This window comes from Scleropages formosus, chromosome 8, assembly GCF_900964775.1.
Source record: "Scleropages formosus chromosome 8, fSclFor1.1, whole genome shotgun sequence".
NCBI classification, from domain to species: domain Eukaryota; kingdom Metazoa; phylum Chordata; class Actinopteri; order Osteoglossiformes; family Osteoglossidae; genus Scleropages; species Scleropages formosus.
In genome coordinates this window covers 28,102,538-28,121,986 of record NC_041813.1, presented here as the reverse complement: position 1 = coordinate 28,121,986, position 19,449 = coordinate 28,102,538, and the positions used below count along the sequence as shown (strand labels likewise).

At 42.3% G+C, this 19,449-nt stretch overlaps 3 protein-coding genes across 4 annotated transcripts; all 3 read right to left on the bottom strand.

Moving 5' to 3' along the window:
• Nucleotides 1–741: 741 nt before the first annotated feature.
• On the bottom strand, nt 742–2,066 carry LOC108941711 (Ig-like V-type domain-containing protein FAM187A). The gene has a single exon (XM_018764499.2). It carries the CDS (start codon nt 2,043–2,045, stop codon nt 792–794), a length of 1,254 nt encoding a protein of 417 aa, XP_018620015.2. The 5' UTR covers nt 2,046–2,066; the 3' UTR covers nt 742–791.
• A 288-nt stretch (nt 2,067–2,354) lies between these two features.
• dnaaf19 (dynein axonemal assembly factor 19) lies at nt 2,355–4,875 on the bottom strand. The gene is made up of 4 exons (XM_018764333.2): nt 4,803–4,875; nt 3,895–4,003; nt 3,541–3,673; nt 2,355–2,871 (listed from the first exon to the last, which is right to left on the bottom strand). Exons 1-4 carry the CDS (start codon nt 4,873–4,875, stop codon nt 2,365–2,367), a joined length of 822 nt encoding a protein of 273 aa, XP_018619849.2. The 3' UTR covers nt 2,355–2,364.
• An 890-nt stretch (nt 4,876–5,765) lies between these two features.
• On the bottom strand, nt 5,766–19,323 carry LOC108941751 (next to BRCA1 gene 1 protein-like). Of its 2 annotated transcripts, none has more exons than XM_018764561.2 (16): nt 19,185–19,323; nt 17,466–17,528; nt 16,700–16,718; nt 16,271–16,293; nt 15,582–15,758; nt 15,067–15,138; nt 14,374–14,549; nt 13,354–13,479; nt 12,939–13,145; nt 12,266–12,425; nt 11,184–11,453; nt 10,938–11,066; nt 10,782–10,857; nt 9,800–9,847; nt 9,375–9,530; nt 5,766–8,168 (listed from the first exon to the last, which is right to left on the bottom strand). In XM_018764561.2, the coding sequence occupies exons 1-16, from the start codon at nt 19,284–19,286 to the stop codon at nt 7,756–7,758; spliced, it is 2,217 nt and encodes a 738-aa protein (XP_018620077.1). In that variant the 5' UTR covers nt 19,287–19,323; the 3' UTR covers nt 5,766–7,755. The 2 variants fall into 2 exon arrangements, with proteins under 2 accessions (XP_018620077.1, XP_018620078.1); XM_018764562.2 differs by having other exon boundaries at nt 7,924–8,128.
• Between the last annotated feature and the right edge of the window lie 126 nt (nt 19,324–19,449).

The window sequence follows — 19,449 nt, the reverse complement described above, 5'->3', positions numbered from 1 at the left end:
TAACTCTCATACATATGCCGTCTTGGGACGAGCGGTTTCGGATCGCGCGTCTCTCTCTTATTAACTTGCAAGTCTCTTTGGAGAAAGACACTGTAATGATATATAGAAAATATCTTATTTGTGAGAGAAGCATGACTCACATTAGATAAATACAGGTTGACGCATGTGCATTGTGCAAAAAGGGAACCCATCTGGATATGTTGTATCACACCTGCCGAGGTCTCCAAAAGTAAACAGAATTCTCCTGCAAATATTTGGGTTCTTATATTAACTAAACAAAGAATAATGGAAATTTAAAAACAAACATCACACAACGAAATCATACTGTTATTAGCATACAGACATTTTTGTCATTTCTCCTACTCACATCAAAAGTATTTTTACTTTGTTCTTTTCATTCTTGTCATGGTTGGTTCCGGAAGGAAGTGGCGGACCCAAGCGCAGAGCGGAATTCGTGGTTTATTCAGGGAAATCCAAGAGCGGAGGTCAAGGGACAGGCAATCGGTCTTTGAGGAGCGAACGTCGTTACAAGGAGAATCCAAAAGGTCGACGATCAAAGGAAGGTACAGAAACGTAGGAGCAAGGGACGGGATCGGGGAAGGCGTCAGGGAACAGGAGGGAGTGGAGCAAGAGGCTAGGAGATCGCTAACAACAAGGCTGAACAAGGTTCCGCATCGGCTGGTGCTTTGACGCGGCCTTTTATGCCCCAGCCTGCGCCGCGTCCCAGGTGTTCCGCGTCGGCTCGAGGGTGTGGGCGTGACAATTCTATGACATTTACAGATGTTCATATTTTAATGATGAAATCTGTAAAATCTCCAAACAAACTTTGCCAGCAAAATCACAAGAAAAACACAAGTGAATACCGTGTAGGCTATAAAAATAGCTCTTAAGGCATAACGGGAATCGAGGTCAAAGAGTCGCCGCCTGAGGGCCAGGTGCAAATGCACACCCAGCTTTATCTCAGCTGCCACCTTCCCCTGCAGCCAGCAGTAATAAGAGCCCTTGTCCTCAAGGTGCACAGGGTCAAAATGTAGATGGTTGCCAGCATCGATGTACACTCTCATGCTCTTGTCAACCCCCTCCATATACCGTGAGCGGTACAGACCGACCTGACCCCAGTCCCAAGCCACTGCATGCTCAGGTTTCGCCCCAGGGCAGGTCAGGATGACATGGGAACCACTCGGATAGTTCTGATAATAGACAGGAACCTGACCTGCTTTCTTGCCGGACGCCAGGAGCACCAGGACAGAGCTCAACTCCTGCGGAGGTATGGGTTGTGCGGAGCATGGAATTTCACAATCTCGCACTTCTAGCTCAGCCCCCCTCTCCCTAACAGCCAGCTGGAACCTTTCAGGCACCGCAGGCGACCCGCAGGAGTTGACCCCCTCCGACATGGACTTGTAGCGGACATGCAGATAGGGGCTTGACAGATAGCACAGCCCCGTGCGCATCTGCTCTCCTGGGACACCGCAGCGATCGCATACCGTCCACTCGGAGTAGTTGGTGAACACTCTGTAGAACGCGGACGTTTCGGTCGCTCCCCTCTGCCTCGGACTGCAGTTGAGGGCCATCGAGTGCTGCGGGAACGAGATGAAGCAGGGCTCCTGGATATCCACGTAATAGGCGTAGAAGTACTGCCCCGAGGTCGAACCACAGATATAGTATCCAGAGTCAGCTTCCTGGGCTCGGTAGATGTGGAGACTGAAGAGGCGGATAGAAAAGCGGCTCTCGAGTCCTTCCGAACACCTCACCCGAGACGTGTCTACCACCGACGTGCCGTTAAAATCGGACAGGGCTCTGGTGTTCTTAAAGTCAAGTTCCTTCTGGAAGTACCAAACCACTGACTGGGCTTCCACGGGTTTACAGAGGCAGGACAATACAACGGTCACGTCTGAAAGGAAAGCCACATTGTTGAAGAGTAAAAAAGCAGGGCAGGCCACGCTGGCAAAGTAGTCCTCCTTTCCTGGAAAGGCCTCGTACGAATGGAGCACTGCGGGTATGCCAAAAAACAGCGGCAAGAAAAATATTTGAACGGCGGCCTTCATGTTTGCAGACTAAGTGAATGTTAAAGGAATGTCTTGCAGAATTTAAAAGGAAATAAAAAAGTGTTTTGTATTTGATTTTAAATCTTCTACATTGGGCTGGTTACCATTGAAGGTGTGCCCTGGCTGGCACCCTATGCTTCAGATAGGCTCAAGGAACCCTGCGTTGAACCGGCAGTTACAGATGAAGGATGAATGAATGTACATTCGTAACTTGCATAATGAACTTTTTTTTTAAATTCCGGAGGAGTGACACAATATGAGTCATGAATTTTGACGGGACAGTAAATATACTGGAGATGTTGTGTGTAGCCTGGGTTCCTCACTGCATACACGGAAGGGTCGCGTCATACAGCTGCATTAATGCTTTCAGTTTTTTCACAACACACGTTTCCCCAGCCTGCCTGTTCCGAGTGTGTTTGTGACCTTCCGTTTCTCTCGGCTCTGTAGCCTGCCCGCAGGTTCTCGTGCAAATGTCTTCCGAACACTGCCCTTCGCTTACATTGAGCAGCCCGCGGAACAGGTTGGCGCACGCATCTCTTTCCGCTCGGTCCAGGAAGGACACGTTGAGGCTGAAACGGTACGTTTTTGACAAGCCCTCCAACACAGCTAGTACCTCTGGCTCATCTCCAGGACGAAAGCACTCTGCAATGATCTGCAAAAATTCGCCAAGCAGACCCAAAGCAATCTCAGTACTGAATATTTGCTGCAGGTTCTTGCCACCAAGAGATATCAGAAAGTTATACTTCTTTTCAGGGCTCCAAACCAGTCTTTTCCAGTCTCGATGGAAGTCAGAAGCTGTTTTGGGCTGGAACGTAAACTGTTCAGTCTACAAAAAAAAAAATTGAGAAGGGCTGTTAAACACATGGTGGGGGACGTGGTAGCGCAGTAGGTTTGGCCTGTGCCTGCCCTCTGGTGGGTCTGGGGTTCGAATCCCACTTGGGGTGCCTTGCAATGGACTGGCGTCCTGCCCTGGGTTTGTCCCCTCCCCCTCCAGGCTTGCACCCTGGATTGCCGGGTTGGGACCCCACTTGGGACAAGCGGTTTCAGTCAATGTGTGTGTGTGTGTTAAACACATTGCTACCTTACTTAAAACTAGCACATACAGCAGAGAGAGTGTACACACGTGTCTGTATTTTCTTAAATATTCATCGTATAAAGTCATGAAATATTTCAGACGCTTACTTTTTATCCTTTACGCCCTTAAGGCACAGTTTATAACTACACACACACACACACACACATTCTGGACCGCTTGTCCCATACGGGGTCACAGGGAACCAGAGCCTACCCGGCAACACAGGGCATAAGGCCAGAGAGGGAGGGGACACACCCAGGACAGGACGCCAGTCCGTCACAAGGCACCCCAAGTGGGACTCGAACCCCAGACCTACTGAAAAGCAGGACCCGGTCCAACCCACTGCGCCACCGCGCCCCCCCTTTATAACTACATACATGTTTAAATTATTACCTTATTAAAACCATTGACCTGACTGACCTTGACCTCCTCGGGGTAAAAGCTGTCCTTTGGTTTGGATGCAGAGGAAACGGGGTTCCACGGCTGTTTGCGTGGAGCACCAGCTATATCCTTCCTTTCAAGAGGTTTCAAATGGGATGCCAGCACTATATCCCTGGAATGAAAAGCAATGCATCCAGTCTCATAAATTACTCATCTTGGAAAAATATTGAATAGCTGTGGCAAAAATAACTTAAGGATCAAAATGACATTTACTGAACCAAAGGTGTAAAGAGGGAACCAGTAACGATGACCGAAATATGAATCCAGTTTTATACATTTACACACATCTGTGCAATCCTAAATGCTCTACGGTTATCCGCCGATTACACTTACCTGAACTCTTCATAGGAGGCAACGTTCTGATGCAAGGCTCGAAATTTAGCATCATTTTCTTTCTGATATTTCTTGTCTGATTCTATTGCGGCCTTCAGCTCCCTCTCCACTGAAGAAAAATTAATTACCTCAGAACTCTCCATGCTACACAGAAAGGAGAATTAAATTGTAATAAATGTTAATATTGTAATGATTCGATGCTAAGATTGGTTGTACCAGTTTATCTGGTAATTATACCTGTTTTTACTGTACCTAAATCAATTACAGAAAAATAATTGTTACATAAAGACCAATGACGTGTTTTCGACTCTCCTTGGTGTGTGTGTGTGTGTGCACCCTGTGATGGACTGGCATCCAGTGTAGGATGTACCCTGCCTCACACGCTATGCTTCTAGGATAGGCTCCGGACCACCGTGACCCTGCATTGGACAAGTTTAAAAAATGTAGAAAGTAAGTAAGTTAGTAAGATATTAATCTTAGGGTTACTAGTGTTTGTAAATTTTCAGGTTTTTAAAAATAGGATGTCACTGGTTGATAACAAATGTAACATATGTAAAAATATGTAATATTCTTCCACTTTTCTACCTCGGTAATAAATGACATGGGCATAGCGTAAAGTACATGGGACAATAACCTTTAATATTTCAGTGAAGGATAGAGAACTTTTCTTCAAAAAAAAGTATATTATCCCTTTCATTTAAATGTTGTTCGACTCAGACGAGGAAGTGACCTGTGACCCAGGAGACGACCTCATTTTTACACCATTTTTTCGCCGAAGCTGTAGCGTTTCCCTTTCAAACGTAAAATTTTAACGTTTTACTTTCTCCAAAGAGATTCTGCGGCTTAATATGTATTGTACACAATGACATCTGTAACACATAATCGCTATAAAAAACACAGATACGTACCAAACTGTTGATCAGTGCTCGGAGGTCTAACGTGTTCAGCTCGTCCGACAGTTTGTTTAGAACGCGTCTCCATAGCAACGGCACCACGCGCAAACCACAGTTAAAGGCAAATGTGTCAAGTTCAAAGGAAGTAATTTATGAGAAATGTAACAGGTTGAGGAATTATAGTTTCCAGAGAAAGATTTCAGTTTTTTTGGTAGATTATACGACCATACATGTGCAAGCTTGTTACCTAAATATATAACCTTTAAAATTACAGTCTGTTCTGTCCTACAATTTGGATCCAATGCAATGACAAATGAGGAAAATTTACATAATGTGTATCTGTTCAAGTGGGATTTGGAAATAACCTTGATATTTCAAAATTTACAACATAACTCCACACTTTGTAAAATTTCGTGTTTAATTTCGATCTAATTTATTTCAGTTAAAACACAGATGGCCTAGGTGAGTTTGGATGGGAGAATTCGGGGGCCCACGTGGAGATGGCTAATACCCAAGAGCAATAGTGCTGGGGACAGAGTTGAATCTAATATAGGGTTGTAGATGACTTGATTGCTGCTTTCTTGGGGGGAAGCACTGCCTCCTTGTAGGTTTTTGCTTTTTTGCGTAGCCTGCTGAACCTAAGGTGCCGTGTTTGGGCTCACTTGTCCTTTCAGCCCGAGATACATAAACCCGTTGGAAAGCTATTTTTTAGTGCTAGAAATGTCTTGAATCACTCTCAAGAGGATTTCCAGCAGCTGGTATCAGAACCATTGAGAGTGCAACCATGTAGTTTCGATGTAATTCTTTAGATGCAACACATAGCAAAGATTATAGTGATAGTTTTTAAAAACTGGCATAATGTGTGAGTAAATGTCAATAGTTTTATATACCTTATTAGGCAGTCAAAAATCTAATCAAATTTCGACAACCTCAAATCTAAAGAACGATTTATTTAGCAAACATTTATTTAGCAAGGTGGTTTACATTTTAGTATAATTTAATTGTTAAGTGTTAAATGTGTTTTTTCTACAGGAGGAACAGGAACAAGTACATTAAGCACATAAACCAAAGAGGTCTTTGACACAAACATGTAAGGTTGACTAAGAAGCCTTAGTTCAAAAGGTTTGCAAAGAAACAATACAAGAAGTACACACAGAAATACAAGTGCTCAGGTTAATCTCTCATTTACCTTACAATAAACCAGCATACAAGAATACTCAGGAAATTGATTGTAGGCTGCAAGAAATGTGCACATTTTATATAAAACCACTGTTTTATTATCAAATTATATACAAAAGAAATTAAAATTAGTGCCCAGGATAAAGAATTGGTCCATTTCTTCCCCACTTGCTCTTGCAAATGTGCCGATAAATGCTTAGTGCAAACTGCTCCTGGTAGCTAGCATTGAATTTCAAACTTTTACCCTCAGAGGGTTTGATTCCACTATCAGCAGGAATTATAGGTAGTATAATTATTCACTTTTTGTTCAGTATTAACATGAAAAATGTTATCTATAGCCATAGAGGACCTTTGTGTAGCACACAAGTATTTTTTTATTGTAAATTTTGACTTTTTAAAATCTGTGTTTACCAAATAAGCTGCATGGAGAGAGAACTGATTTTAAGTGTACCACATTGTTCATAATACAGTTTAACATGCTTAGTTTTTCAGTAAGCCTTCAGACAATCTAAAGCAGGTAAATAGTGCATTACTTTCTGCTCTATTATTTTTATGAATGTACTGACCAGCTCAAATAGCATTAACAACATGTGCAGCATGATGTAACTTCACAGATTCGTGATTAATGAAAAAGTAAACACAAAAGTGTTCAAGGATTTTTTTAAAGAATTTTTTCCTTATGTAGGATCGAGAAGGACTATTACTACTGCTCAAGCAAATTTTTCTGCTTTCAAGTACAGCGGTTTGTCCCATAACCACTTGTGATTATATTTTTAGAAATTGTACCACAACCAAGAGGCAGCCAAACAACATGCAATGCAGCTACAACAAAGAACATGTAGCCAAGTAGTCAGCTAATACTCACACTGCGACACTATTACAAAATCATTTATAAAAGACAGCCAGCAGCTAATGGTTTCTACCACCTGTAATATTTACACCATTTTCCCTATTAGTGCAGGACAGATTTGTTTTTGGGAGCCTTAAAATCATGTGGCAATTTTGCAACACAGATTTCAGCATGGAAAAAAAAAAATTCCTGAAACTATTTAACACCGATTTCAAGAATAGCCACAGTCTCACTCCAAACGTCAGGCCAAAGATAGCAGCTCTGCAAACATTTACAAGAAGGTTAAAAAATATCCAAAAATATCCACATCAATGTAAATCCTTCTTACAGAGAATAAGAAAAAGCTGGCATAATATTGCACTTCCATTTTAGAATTGGTACAAATAACACGGTAAAATTAGGAAAAGGAGAGGTCTAAGAACATTAACTGTTCCTTATGACAAATGAAGAGTGAATTTGCATTTCCCTTTGAGTTTGAAATATACTTGCACCATCCTTCAATGAAGAACTGGCTATCTATCTACCAGTAAATTGAACTATGTACTGACAGGAATATACGCCCCCCCCCCCAAAAAAAAAAAAATTTAAAAAAACTATCAGGACTTGGAATCTTTGCTATGACTGGGGCAAAATTATTTGTTCTCTATGTTCTGTTAGGAACCTTTAAAACTATTGCACGAGACAGTAATCACCTATTAAAAAAAGAAGCTGCCCCTATTCAATTTAACATATTTCAAGATAGTCTAAATTTACAAGATAAACATCCAATTTTAACTATTTTGCTTTGGCTAAAAAATGGCGACAGCCTCGGTAACTACCACTTAGTTCACTACTCGTAACATGTTTGCATTATTGACACCTGTGATTCTATGTCAACTAAGTGTGACTACTTGCTGTGTGTAATGTACAAAGCTTCATCGAATAATCCTTGCCACTGTTTTATTTAGGTCCGTGCTCATTTGCATTCTTTGGGGTGAGTAAACTCTGACAGGGTGTGGTCATCGTCGCGGAGACCAGGGCCTGGGAGGCACGCAGCGGTTCGGTGACGGAGCGTCGCGTGGACGCGGTCGTGTTCTCCGGGTTACCGCGAGGGGCTCCGTCCCTCAGAGGTTGGAACCCTGGGTCCGTGCCGGTTCCGGAGTCGCCGCCAAGCCTCGGCTGCGCTGAGCTGCTCGCGGACTCGCCTAGCGGCCGGCTGGTGTCGAAGCAGTCAGGCAGAATGATGACGTAGTCCTCAGAGGAGGCCGAGGAGGCCGGGCTGCGACTCTCGTCGGGCTTGTCCCCGGTGCCGCTGCTTTCCTCCTCCTGGGCGCTGGAGTTGGTTACACTCACTTTCGGTTCCACAGCTTGTTCTGAGCACAGCACAGTATTTGGCATCAAGCCTGTTTTTTTCCCTTTTGCAAACACCGTTACACTAGGTTTACTCAGACTTACCAGTCTTTAATGTCTATACATATTTACATTTATTCATTTAGCTGATGTTTTTCTGCAAAGCGACTCACGATGTTAAGCTACTTACAGTTATTCACCCATTTATACAGCTGGCCAATTTCAGTAGAGCAATTGAGAATAAGTACATTGCTCAAGGATACTACAGCTAGAGGTGGAAATCGAACCTGCGACCTTTGGACCCAAAAGCAGCTAGCCACTACGCTATCAGCTTTCCATACATATAATAAATATATTATGCTTATATAAATAGTATAGTGGGTGTATACAGTATACAGTATACATATACAGTACTATGCAGAAGTCTTAGGCACTTAGATGTTAATGTTTTCTGCATTGGTGTCAAGAGGAAAGAGCATATTTCAGATTTCCAAGCATTTCTCTTGCAAAAAGTTACAGTATTACAATAAGGGTTTTGTATGTCGTTGAAGGAAAAGTAAAACAGTAATAATCCACTTTCCAAATAGAGAACTTAAGGTGTTTGTACGGCTCACGATTAACTGAAGCAGAAACAGATGTATGAGACGCAATAAAACTGGGCGAGGGACCAGCATACTGAGAATGTGAGGTTTTGTCAGATGTGGCAGTTTAACTCTCAGAGTGAGTCCTGACACAAGGCGGTCATCCTCAGGACAAGCGCTTGTTGACGATGGATTGTTATTGAGCTTTGCAGGAACTTTATAAATTAAGAGCATCATTTTTGGAATCATTCTCACTTTACAGCTTTTTCCCCCCAAGTGCCTAAAACTTTTGTACGGTATTGTACTATATTGTATATTCTATAAACAATACCGTAGTGTGTGTGTGTAGTATACGCGCACACACACACACACACACACACACACACACACACACACAAACACTATACTATTCTATTGAATCTTCTATTTTTTGACAGAATCGAAATATTAAAAATTGCAGTGACTGGAAACCAGCCAAGCTATGCCGGTACACTCAATACGGTATGCACAGTTGTCGAGATACCATAAAAAGGCCACTTCATTCATCTGTTCCTAGCTTTTTTTTTTTTTTTTTTTATTAAAAAAAAAAAAAAAAAAAAGGGACTGCTGCAAGAAATGGAACAGTGCAAGACAGTTTTCAATAATTACCTGCAGCGGACTGCTCCACCAGTGTTGAAGAGGGAGGGATGACAGCACCGCTGGCTTCAATATTAGCGGCTGCACGAGTTGCGTTCACACCATGTTGCTCCGCAGTCGCACTGCTATCCCTGAGCGATATCATGTCCTGGGAGTCAGAGCGGCAAGCTTAAATGAACACAGAAAGAGGAGTTAACATAAAAACCTCACGCAACGTAATAATCTTTTAAAAGTTGCAGGCTCCAATCTGCGCGTTCAATGCGCACTGTGTGTACGTTTGGATTCGTACACTCAGCGCTCAGTTCAGACCGACTGGTTCATGACCGTTGGCTGCCTGAGCCCTGGAGCTGCCAGGTGGAGTTCTGCACACTAGTCCTCGACAGTCCGGGATCACATCGCCACCCAGCATCCTCACCTGTTCTGTCCTCTTGTCTTACCTCCTAGTCCAGGATGGCCCAACTCTTTTGGTCTCTCCAGCTTCACGTCTGTCAAGTACAACCAGAGTTAGATTAATTTCTTGGACCAACAATATAGTATGCAATACACTAGCTCCTCAACTTAGAAACACATACGGGCTCAGAAGTCTGTTCATAATTAATTTTCCTCCTAACTCTGAAGACATGTGCCCTCTGTGTTTGTGTGGGTTTCCTCAAGGTTTTCTGGTTTCCTCCCACTGCTCAAAGACAGGCAATTAAGGTGAACTTGAAACTCGAACTTGACCATAGCGTGTGAATACATGAGTGAGTGTGTGTATATGTGGCTTCCCTGTGTCTGACTGCTGTCCCATCTAAGGTATACTCCCCTAGCCTGGCACCCAGGACAGGATCCTGACCAATTTGACCCAGACAAGCAGTTACCAAAAGCAAGAGACACTCACAATCACCAGACTTCACCTGTAAACACTAGAAAGAGTTAAATTAAGGGGGTACCACAATTCCTTTTGGGTGTATTTTACTGGCACCTACCAGCTGGGAACACGAATATATATCGCTTTTGTGCCGCAAAGAGAACAAACGTTACAAAACAGACAAGAAAGTGCACTTAAAACACACTGGAAAGTGTTCATATCTTCAAAAGTTCATAACTCAACTAACATGAGAAGCCAGTGTATAGCACAGTACTGTATATCTACTAACATAAGTAATGCTTACTCTTATTGTCTGTGCATACAATGTGCAAACATAGTGAATACTGAATGTTGTTGTGTCTCGCATAGAAAGAGCCATGTTTCTGTTGACACTCTTTCCATGCACGTCAGAAGCCATAGTAACATACTGCTTCACAGTGCACTACGATCACAGTCACACTACAACGACAGTCAAAACAAAAACAAAACAATTTTGCACGGACAAAGGAGGTAGGAATTTTGCACGCTCGCAGAGAGGTTAATTCACCGCATTGACCGCTGCAGCTCCTTACCGACAATGTTGGCATCTGGAACACTTTCCAGCTCCTGTACAATGTTGATGTGCTGGAGCTCGAAGGACAGCAGGTCCTAGAAAAGCAAGATGAGAGGCTCAGCATAAGCTCACAGAATCAGAGCCCTGAGCCTTTGCCATGACAACAGGGCTCTACCTGTGCTGTCAGCAGGTCCACAGAGGGGATATAGTCCTGCTTGCAGTCCAGATCCATCCACATCTGCATGCAGTGTCGGGGCGTGGGGCATCTTTTGGTCTCCTTTTCCTGGGCAACAGCTCCCTTCTCCTGAAACGCATGCGTCCAATGTTCCAACGTACCATCGGCACCGCTGAGAGTGGCCCACAGAAGCAAATTCTAGCACAATCCGTTACACAGACAAAGCCTCTTTGATAGTCCACTTGCCTTAACTCTGGTGCACGGAGAGTCGAGCTCCCAGCTGGTAGGAGTGCTGGCTGGGGCAAGCTGGTCGACTACAATACTACACCACACCCGGGGTCCAAACTTCTCTCCGCCGTGTGCCAAGCGCCAGTGGGAGATATAAGTTCCATCTTGCATGGGCGCACTGAAGGCTACGCTCACCACGCCCACCTGTCCTGGCTGCAGAACAGGAACGGTCACCTCCGTGCGCTCCCCAGGGGCTGCCACGGTCAGGTTGCCCCACAAGAACTTGAGCTAGAGGAAACAAGCAGAGGTCACGTGACTAATTACATTACTCTGTGGGACCGAATGTGTACATTTAATGAAATCTCCATATTCAAAGCAACAGCTTGCAATAACATATCATCAGTTACCGGGGAACAACACGTCACACAAACTTACAGAATTCCGTTTATGTTTTTATAGCTCATTTTATTGCTACAATTTATGTTTTTAGATGGAAGACATCATTATTATTATTGAAAACTCCCATGTTTGAAATATTAAAGCCAAACGGCTGAGATATAACTGAGATACCACAAAAGCATGGGAACAGAAGGGTTCCTCCTGGGAACAGGCAACATTCAGAATACAGGTTCATGTTATCAGCCACTAAACCAGGCCCTTCAAGGGCTCACAAGAGGCCAGGGCCACTTCATAATGTGAGGTTCTCTCATTGCTGGGAAAGAGGGTTCATAGAAGACATGACACATCATTTTATTTAGCTTTAGGCCCTTTTGCTTAACGAGTTTGTATACTACATTATAATGCACCCTTGTCTAAGGTGAAGCCTCCCTATAAGGTGATGCCTGGGTCCAATAGCCCTGCTGGTCCCCCTCTCATGGAGCCTTTTAATAAAAAAAAAAAAAAAATGCTTCCAATGGCTTGGCAAACATTTAGATTTATTTATGTACATTTAGCAGCGAGAAGAGATGAGAACAGGCTGATACAAAGAGAAAGGACTGCATGATTTATCCTCATACAGATCAGTCTTTGTCTTTCAGTTATATGATACCTGGTGTCTGGAAAGAAAAGACTGCAGCAGTAATGGCTATAACTTGCAGTACCTTGGTCTCGCTATTCCAACAGATGGTCCCAGTGTTCTTCATCTTCCAGTACTTCACAAATTTTGTTCCGGGCTTCATCTGAATCCCATCTGGCAAGTTCTCGTCCAACAAAAGGGCGTTCATGGTGGGCAGCACCGTGGAGCAGAAGTCCCTGGGATTCCTGTTTTAACCTCAATAATTACCATCAATGAAGACACGGCAAACTACGTTTACAATGAGGAAGCTCTTCGCAACTGGTATTCTGTCAGGAAAGAGCCCTAGGCAGTGAGTTTTTAAACTGGCCAGAAGAGCCAGGATCTGCCTGTGTCGTGCAATACATTTATGATCCATCTGATCAGCTGGTGGGTTAGGGTTATTTAGAATGCACACATGCATTCATTCATTGCCAGTATCTGTTTTTTGCAGCAGTCCAGAGCCTATCCAAGTAACAGAGGGTGTGAGGCAGAGTTCACCCTAGAAGGGAGGCCAATCCATCACAGGGAAATCACACCAATTAATTCATTTGCACAGACACACACTACAGGCAACTGAGAGATACCAATTCACCTGAAACACGTCTTTGTAGTGTGGGAGGAAACCAGAGCACCTGGAGGAAACCCACGCAAAACATATCCTTCCTTATACAACATGTAACAGTACACCTTAAGGAACTGGCTTCTTTAGATGTCCTTACCCTGGACCGGTGGTTGGGATGCTCCGCGGCTGGAGCAAAACCGGACGGACACCCCCATCATCAGCAGTACTCCAGTGCTGTTCTCTTCTCTCAGCTGTTCTCAGCTGCTTCTTCATCTCCTTCACCTCAGCCTTCAGCTGTCGCTTCTCTGCCTTCAGGCGCTGCCTCTCTGCCTTGCGGAAACTCCTGTCTCCTCGCCTTTGAAACCTCCATCAAAGGTGGGTCAAAACAACACACACAAAAAAAAAAAAAAAATCTGTTTTAAACAATCTGTGATGATCACCTAAATGTTCCTCCATCCAAGCGTTGCCTTTCAAAATCGAGCCTCCAAAACACTGACTTTGCCAACGAAGGGGCTGATGGATATTATTTATTTAAAAATTTTATTTTATATTTAATAGACGAGTAATCTTACCTGATGTGTTCCACATATGGTGACCCACGTTCGGGGACAGAAAGAGGTGTCCTGGCTCTCACTAAGCTATGGCTGGGGTCATGTGCGTAACTGCACGGCTCACACAGAGTACAGGATCTGCAAACGCTGGGGTGGGTGGTGGGGCAGATAAGAGGACACTGCATGACCTGCTGAAGCCAATCACTCCTTTTCCGTGGGAATTGGGATACTGACGCCAAAACTCACAAATCTGGCACTTGAAGTCTGTTCAAAACTTAATTTATTTGTAAATCCAAGGCCACAATGAATAAAATCTTAACAATACATGTTTGCTGATTATGTTTTATAAAAATGCCAGTTAAAGCTATGCAAGTTTTTAAAAAAAAAAAAAAAAAAAAACTCTGTAAGACTGTTTAATAACAATTTACTTCAAATTAAACTCATTTTACTTACTAAAAACAAAACATCATCTGCACAATCTCCTGTTCACTCCTAATTGATGGACTGAATCACCCCATAAGTTAGTGAAACATTTGTCAGCTTCTAGTTGGTTCATTACATAGAACAGCAATAAAAGCATGATAATACAGACAATTTATCTGCAAGTTGGTTTCTGTAAAAGTCTCGGATATAGCGATAATAAATTAAAAGACACTTTATAAGCTTTACCCATCCATATTTATTACCTAATTAAAACAGCCCCACATTCCTGTTCTGTCTGAGTACATTTTGCTTCTAGCTATTGGCTGGAGATGGAAACACAGATCTCTTTCATTTGGCAGCAGACAGGAATTTAGGAAAAAAAATGTATAAACATAAAATGATCCCTTGTATTTTTTGAAAATTCTGAAGACAAATGTTTGCAACATGGGGAGCCAGTGTTTTTTTTTTTTTTTCCCCTTCTCACAATATGGAACGAAATAAAAGGATAAAGAAAAGGAAGACTACACAGGTTCTGATTTAGTTCAATTAACCAATTAAAGACAAAGGAAGTGTTGTATTAATAAAAATTAATTCCTCGTTGTTTAAGATATGGATTACCTGCAATGGTAACCAACCCCTGACGTTTGGTTCTGGCAACTGCTGCAGTCGAGGGTGGTGGAATGGCTGGGGTCCACAGTCTGCGAGTCTTCTCTGAAGGGTTTATGGATACAGCACTGGCCTGAAAACTCCCTGCAAACCTTCTCCACGGCTTCTTTCACCACCTGGTCTTTGAACTGCGGAAAGGTGGAAAATTACCCACAATTATTTATTACTGGGACACTTCGCAAAAGACGTTGAGCGTTAAATGATCAGTCACCTCATACTGCTGTGTACCAAATAAAAACAGTAACACATGCTTAATTCCCTCCTGTCTTCCTTCTTAAACCCTGCTGACATTCCAAGTTCTGGCACATGCTTCAATATTTAGACTACACACATGGGAGAAAGCAGACCTGAGAGGCATGAAGAATGTTGTCGGTACCGCAACAGAGATCCTTTCACAAATTAACCTCATCAAACACCAGAATACAACAAATCTGAGCTCATACATTTAATATCCCACTTAGTTCAACATCAGAGAAGTAACTGAACGTGGGAAAACCTACACGAAGCAACCTTCTTTAAACTGTGCATGACAGTGTTATAACGAAAAAAAACACTGATCATATCAAAAAAGTACATGAAAAAGTAGACCCCATATTTAATTGGAATGAGAGCTGTTTGGGATTGGCATTAAAGCCATATTCTTACCTTCTCCATGTAGGATATAAACCAGGCTGGTGGAGTCTTATCTTCTTTGCTTGCCACTGTCTTTTTTGCCATCTGAAAGTTTAAACAGGACAAACTCACAACCACAGAGAAACATTCCTCCTTGGTCCTAAAAATTGCTTTTCTCTAAAATCACATTCTTAATATGTACGTAAACTCATATAAATCTCATAAAGCCTACAGATGACCATTTATACAGACTTTTAGATCAAAAATTAAGGTTACAGTTCATTCAAGGGTGTGATGTTAATCACACACTAATCTAGACTAATTGGAGAAAACTACTACTAATTGAAAATAAAAAAAAGCACAAATTACTTGAATACTAAAATAATTGAAATATACATAAAAGATTAGGTTTTTTTTTTTTTTTTTTTTACTGTACTTACAAAGACAGCCCTTACAAGCCCTTAGTGTCAGCTAAAAAATTGCGCTAACAGAGCAATCACCACGGTTAATGAAATCTTGGTATCAATAAATAAAAACTGAACTCATACCATGCCTTGTTCGGGTACAACAGCCTGTTTTCTCTCTCCCGCGACCCTAGCCGAGCAGTTGTCACGCTGGGCAGGCTTGACAGCAACCCTCCGCCCACCGCAGCCTTCGCTGGTGACCCCGGGGCCTTTTGTCTCATATACATTCATGTGCAGCCTGTTTCCTTGGTTTGGAGCTGTCTGTACGACAACACCAAGGCATTATATTTTCCCTTTTACATCCATAAATTTTGACCTTTTCGAGTCTTTGCATTTTATGAAATCGCTGGACAAGTTCAACCATATCAAAGAGCAAAATAAATTCCAAAAGTTCAAGTTTTAAGGGCCTCTCGGTAAGCGGCTGCAGTTCTAACAGTTCCGATGAGCGTTACGTAAACTGTATACTATAACCCTTAAGATGAAATGACCAATACTTTTGCCATTGTGCACAGTTGCCATATTTGTTGCTGTGCCTCTGCTCTGTTGTGAAACCTACCTCATTTCCCTCATCGTAATTTAATAGAGACTCCAGAGACACTCTAGAGACTATGTAATTCTCCACTGTCAATCTCCTGCAAATGATTTAGTTTCCTTGGAATGAAAAATACAGTTTATCAAATGAACAGTCGTTGGAGACGGTTGGAAAGGCTGCTTGATCGAGCAGCTGAAACGCCAAACACGACTGATTAAAAAAAAAAAAAAAAATTAAATACCTTTAATGCTTCTTCATATTCGCCTGCAAATAAAAACATGTTATAATGAAAACAAAATATAATGTATAAATATAACATATTACAGTCCAGTGCTTTCCATAATTTAAATACATTTATGAGCACTAGGCAGTGTAGCAGTTTACAACATGAATTTGTAACCTGAGGGTTGTCAGTTCAAGCCCTGCTCCCTGCTACTACAGTAACACCCTGTAATAAATACACTTAAACTGCGACAGCGAAAATACCCAGCTGTTAAAAACTGTAGGATGCTCTGAATAACTGCAGCACGCACAAATATGCCAAACTAGCAATGAATTAATACATATATTATTACGTTAACAATGTCTTAATATATAAATACAAACTGAATTTTTTTTTTTTAATAATTTGTCCTTTAAAATTAGTTTTTTTTAAGCTTTTGGTGCTTACCTTGACAACTGATGAATACCTAGAATATGATGAAAAAAACAGCAACTGTTTCAGAAAATCTCAGGACAGTGAGGCACAACAATTCCTTACATTACTGTGTCAAGTTGTTCTGTGAAATCACCGCTTTAGGTGAATTCTCATTGTCGGGGGGTAAAAATTGCCATTATTCCTTAAGGAAAAAATTGGTTTACAGACAAAAAAAAAAAATATGCCTATAATTTTATTTCTATAAAATTAAAACACCAAAATATATTTCATAGATGACAATAACAACAGTAACATATTTTATAATATTTGTTGCAAAAATTTCTACCTTGTCTTTTTTTAATGTTATACATTTTCATTCATTCATTCATTCATTCAAAAGTAACTGCTTACAAATAACTTTAAGTCTACCCTGTAAGCACTGGGTGTGAGGACACAGGATGGAGACATGATCATTTGTACACCCTGGACAAGACACCAGTCCAACACAGGGCAATCACATGCACTCACTCACTCACTGTCACCAATTCAGCTCAAACGCAAAGACCGAGCTGGATTTGAACTCATGTCTGAGCCTGCAGCTCAGGAGCTGTGAGACACCAGCACTACCCGGAGCTGCCAACTAAATATATATTTGCATTAAATATGTAAAGATATTAATTAAACACATTCATACTCAAAACCAGCCAGATTTGTCTAGAACACATTAAACACATGTAAAGGTAAACTGAATAGTGTTTAATGCTAATCAAGGTCTTATTGGTGAGAAATTATGCCTTACCTCTTTGTTGTCTTCATCAAAATATGTAACTTGTAGAGTGCTCAAGGCGAAAGACCCTTTAATCTGTTACATACATGGAAAATCAGAATAATTATAATTCTTATTAAGATTCTTATGACTGTAATTGATTATCTAACATTGCAAGTCACCTTGGATCTAATATTAACCTTTATCTAACACCGCTGTCCGTTTTCAAATAAATATCTTTCATAGGGGTGTCAGGAACTCAAGGTTAAAACATACCTTTTTGAACAAAAAGACAGGAAGTGCCATCTTTTTTAAACACATTTGTAGGTATTCGTGAAATAAAATGTATATATTCACTGTTGACATCCAAGCAAGAAAATATATTTTTGTGTATTTTGAGAGATGCCAAGGTAATTTACTTTGCATGAGCCAAAACCCATTCATATTTCTCATGAAAAGGGCAGTGCGCATTTTTATTTATTTATTTTTTGCTCTGGAGGAAGTTTAAAATGCAGGCCTGCTTGATGCAATGCCATGTAAGTCAAAGCTCACCTTGGTGCCTGAACACTTCATGCACACGGATATTAACTTAGCAACCATTTATTGTACTCACTTACAACCAATCCATTGTTTTAACCCCTCAACCAGCCCACCATACTAACCTATCACCACTCCACAGTATTAAGTTATCAATATTCCACTGTAATAACCTATCACCAATATACTATGCGACCATGTCACCAATGCACAGTACTAACCAGTCACCACCCCATCGTGCTATCCAATCATTGATGCTATGCTACTAACCAATCACCAGCCCCATGGTGCTATCCAATCACAAGCCTCATGGTACTAACCAATCACAAGCCTCATGGTGCTATCCAATCACCAGACTCATGGTGCTATCCAATCACCAGTCCACGATACTAAGTTATCACCATTCTGCTGTACTAACCTACCCGCAGCCCATTAATACCAACTAAACTTATCAACGTCCTGCACTTTGATGAGTCAACAGTAGTAACCTATGGCCAATTTACTGTAGTAACCCATCACGATTCCAACATATTAAACTACTGTTAATCCACCATGTGCCACACGTCCACCGTACCAACCAATCACCTATCCAGCATATGAAACTGTTACCACTCTAGACTAATGTACTAAAGTACCACCAATTCACCATAATAACCTATCAGTGTACAGTACTAACCTATCGCCAGTTTACTATAATACCTTGCCAGTGTACGGTACTAACCGCTAATTTACCATGGTACCTTCACCACTGTACAGCACTAACCTATTATTGCCAATTTACCATAGTGCCTAGGCTATTTCTAGTGTAGTCAAAGTACTAACCTCTCACCAATTTACCATAGTACCCTACTCTGCTAACCTACCCTGACCAACCTACCATTACTAGTATCCCTCACTGTAGCATCACACACACACACGTGCCACGCAATGACGAAGGTCTGTACTGTACTGTGTACTGTACTGTACTCTGTCTGTGTATGCACTTGTTACCCAGCAGTACCGGCCTCGGGAGCCATTATTAACTCCTGAGCCCCCGGCCGCGTTGTCCTCGTGCCCGCGCGCCTTCACCACACTGACTGACTCGCGCCGAGACGAGAGAGGGCGCACCCGTCTCGTGAGGCCCGCGCTGGGCGACACTGACTGACTGACTCGGCGAGGTCCGTAACTAGTACTATGCGTGTACGTGCGTGTTCCCGTGCAGCGAGGCGCGCTCACCATGGCTTCCACCGACTCCCAACTGGATTTCTCCGGATCCGACACGAGCAAACTGGCCGTCTTCCCTCTGAAATTCACCTTCAGGGTTACGAGCACCTCCATGGCGGCAGGACGCGCTGCTACGCTACGGTGTCGTTGACGGCAGAAGAAACGCTGCGCTGCGCTGCGCGGCGCGCCTCCGCGTCCGCGCCTATGTCTGTGCCCGTGCCCGTGGCCGGTCCGCGGCAGGGAGGATTGGACTGTGTTTACATCAGCCGAGAGCACT

Bases quoted from the DNA above. Each gene is read 5' to 3' on its own strand.
- LOC108941751 (XM_018764561.2), bottom strand. From the start codon at position 19,286: ATGGAGGTGCTCGTAACCCTGAAGGTGAATTTCAGAGGGAAGACGGCC. The intron at 13,146-13,353 runs GTAAGATTACTC...CCTTTGATGGAG, and splicing joins CCATATGTGGAACACATCAG to GTTTCAAAGGCGAGGAGACA. The intron at 11,454-12,265 runs GTACTGCAAGTT...TGTTTCCTCTAG, and splicing joins GTTGGAATAGCGAGACCAAG to CTCAAGTTCTTGTGGGGCAA.
- dnaaf19 (XM_018764333.2), bottom strand. From the start codon at position 4,875: ATGGAGACGCGTTCTAAACAAACTGTCGGACGAGCTGAACACGTTAGA. The intron at 3,674-3,894 runs GTAAGTGTAATC...TTTTCATTCCAG, and splicing joins GCCTCCTATGAAGAGTTCAG to GGATATAGTGCTGGCATCCC. The intron at 2,872-3,540 runs GTCAGTCAGGTC...TTTTTTTTGTAG, and splicing joins TTTACCCCGAGGAGGTCAAG to ACTGAACAGTTTACGTTCCA.
- LOC108941711 (XM_018764499.2), bottom strand. From the start codon at position 2,045: ATGAAGGCCGCCGTTCAAATATTTTTCTTGCCGCTGTTTTTTGGCATA.